At 35.0% G+C, this 2,780-nt stretch overlaps 1 protein-coding gene across 1 annotated transcript in view; it reads right to left on the bottom strand.

Annotated features, from left to right (window-relative positions):
* The window catches only part of LOC106470298 (cytochrome P450 4C1-like), a 20,262-nt gene that overhangs the window by 1,241 nt on the left and 16,241 nt on the right, over window positions 1–2,780 (bottom strand). The window contains exon 10 of the mRNA XM_013930842.2: window positions 1,256–1,435. Coding sequence (XP_013786296.2) covers window positions 1,256–1,435 — 180 coding nt within the window. The remainder of the gene's footprint in view (window positions 1–1,255; window positions 1,436–2,780) is intronic.

The raw sequence follows: 2,780 nt of genomic DNA, 5'->3' as shown, positions 1-2,780 counted from the left end.
AAGATCACGAGATTTAAGTAAAAGACGTGAAAGTTCGAGAATGACGTGGCGTGATACTAGTCACGTGACCTCGATGTCGTAACAATATAAACAAAAGGTGAATGTAAATATACTTTAGAAGATATTTTGCACAACAGCATATTAAAAGTTTTTAAAAATGTCTAACGTTAAGTTGTAGAATAACATTATGTGCATGTTTATTGACAGTATTAAGTACGGTAAAGTTTAGCCCTAACTAAAGCAAAAAACGTACACAAGGTACAGTGTTAACTTATTTCTTTATCGAATATAGGCCGTATTTAATAAAGACAAGTGGACTTAGAGATTTCGGTGTCTGCGATTAAAATTCTTTTGTATTACTTTAGTAATTTTGTATTTAAAAGAAGTACTGTTGTAATAAAGATACTAATTTGACCGCAAAATGTGTTGCGGGTCTCTGCTAGAAGTACATAATATAAACATAATGATACTTGTTTATTCAACAATGTATAAAATACACATTAAAGACAAATATATTAAATTTTATGTAATGTCGTTTTACTTTTAATTATGATTTTTTTGTCTCTTTTTCGTTACGACGTTAATCCCAACTAGTTTGGGAGCGGCCGGTGTTTTTCTAAACCAAGACGATTTACACACGGGTGGCTGACCCAATCAACAACCATATGGGACGAGTTGACAGCCCTAACCACCAGGATATGCCAGACCCTCACTGTGTTTTGCTGTGACATGGCGACGCGGGCAATATTGCCTGAATGAGGAAATGACAACAGTATAATAAATGTGATTTTTAAAAAAATGTAAATGGAAGTTTAAATTAGTTAGTTTGTTTGTAAACAGAAAGCTATAGAAGGCTTATAATCCCTCAAGTTTACTATTGATCCACTAGGTGGCTGGGATTTTTTTATTGTAATTATTCTTTTCCATTTCATTCACAAGGAAGAAATATAAACCTGTCCGTTTAAATGTAATTTTGTGCGTTACGTTTATTTTAAAATTGTTATCCTTCGTTAACCTAAATATATAGAGTTCATAAAGACGCAAATAATATTCATGCCGTTTATTGACAACTGCGACCGATTTCCTTACGTAAAAGACAACTCACAAATTATTTGACGTCTATCCAAATGTGAGATCCAAGCTTTCACGAATAACTGTTACGAAGTTGAAGATCCTACTTATCAATCCAGTTTATACGGACAGGTAGTAATCAGTTGTAAGAGGTATTTATCAAATAGCTGTAATTTATACTTACCAATGCAGTTTCTAGGGCCAGCAGAGAAAGGAAGATAAGCGTAGGGATGACGCCCTGTTACATGCTCAGGTAGAAAACGATCCGGATCGTATATTTCTGGGTTTGGAAATACTTCTGGGTTTCTGTGCAGCATATAAATATTCAAAAAACAAGTAGTGCCTTGAGGTAAACAGTAGCCATCTATAAAAAAAAAACATATAAAACTAGATGTACTTCCGCAGAGTTCCCGAAAGTTTTTTTTTAAGAGTAAATAAAACCAAAATTAAGAGTAACAAATATTTTTATTTCTTATTTTGAAGTTCATATGTCATGTTGTGTTGTAGCCTACAGTTGTTGTTTGAAGTTAAGCACAAAGCTACACAATGGGCTATCTGTATTATGCCAACCACGGGTATCGAAACCTGGTTTTCTAGCGTTGTAAGTCTGCAGACATATCGCTGTACCACTTGGGGGGGCATTGTTTACAGAGTGCACAATTCTTCTCGTGATTCATGGCATGCGCACTTTTTACTGACGTCACGACAGTACAAACTACAACGTTAAGCGCCCCTTATGTGACGTCATTTTAGTGTCTACTGACTGAGTGACAGATAATACACTACTTTATAGTGGTGCGAGTGGTTAAAACAGGTTACCTCTCCAGGTGGCCTTCGACCCTCTTTCGGGAAAATAATGGTAGTTTTTCAAATTTAACAAAGCAAAAAATGTTGATGTGATGATACACATCTAAGCATTCTAGATAAAGAAACTTTGAAATAATTTCATCTACGTTCTTATTTAGCCAACATTTAATTATTTTTAGCCAAGTAAAAAAATAACGATAACAGTCAACAAACTTATTATTATGCTCAACTCCAAATGACTGATATTTGGTAAACATTCTTTATGTGTCAACATATTGTGATCACTTCTGCTGTCCAGCCATCAAGTGACTGTTGTTTAACAGCCAACACCTTACTTACTAATGTTGAACACCTGACACAACACATCGCATTATTGTTAATCAACCAGGCAACACTTATGTATGAGGTTTTGAGTCCGTTTTACTTCACTACACAATAACCTAAATTAATTTAGGTATGTGAATAATGATCTGGTATTTCGTCGACTTCATTATTCGAATGTATTAGGGCTATACTTCACAGATTATCTTTTCAATTTCACCTCTGGTGAAAAAGAAAAGAAATCTTTAATATCTATTTATAATCATGAAAAATTCAGTTCACATCTCATTATTGTTAAATAATAGACTCGTCATTATTGTTAATTAACGAACACTTCATTGCTAAAAACCAGGTTAAACCTCATTACGATTGATCAACCAGCATCTCATTACTGAAAACCAGGTAAAACCTCATTATGATTGGCCAAACAATATCTCATTGTTACTAACCGCTCAATGTATAACTGAGACTACTAATCCAACGCCTAATTATTGTGGCCCGGCATGGCCAGGTGGTTAGGGCGCTCGATTCGCAAACTGCGGGTCACACCAAACATGCTCGCCCTTTCAGCCGTGGGAGCG

The sequence above is a fragment of the Limulus polyphemus genome, unplaced genomic scaffold (assembly GCF_000517525.1).
Source record: "Limulus polyphemus unplaced genomic scaffold, Limulus_polyphemus-2.1.2 Scaffold3929, whole genome shotgun sequence".
Taxonomy (NCBI): Eukaryota; Metazoa; Arthropoda; class Merostomata; order Xiphosura; family Limulidae; genus Limulus; species Limulus polyphemus.
The sequence above is the reverse complement of the archived record's forward strand: the minus strand, read 5'-3'. Positions and strand labels throughout refer to the sequence as shown.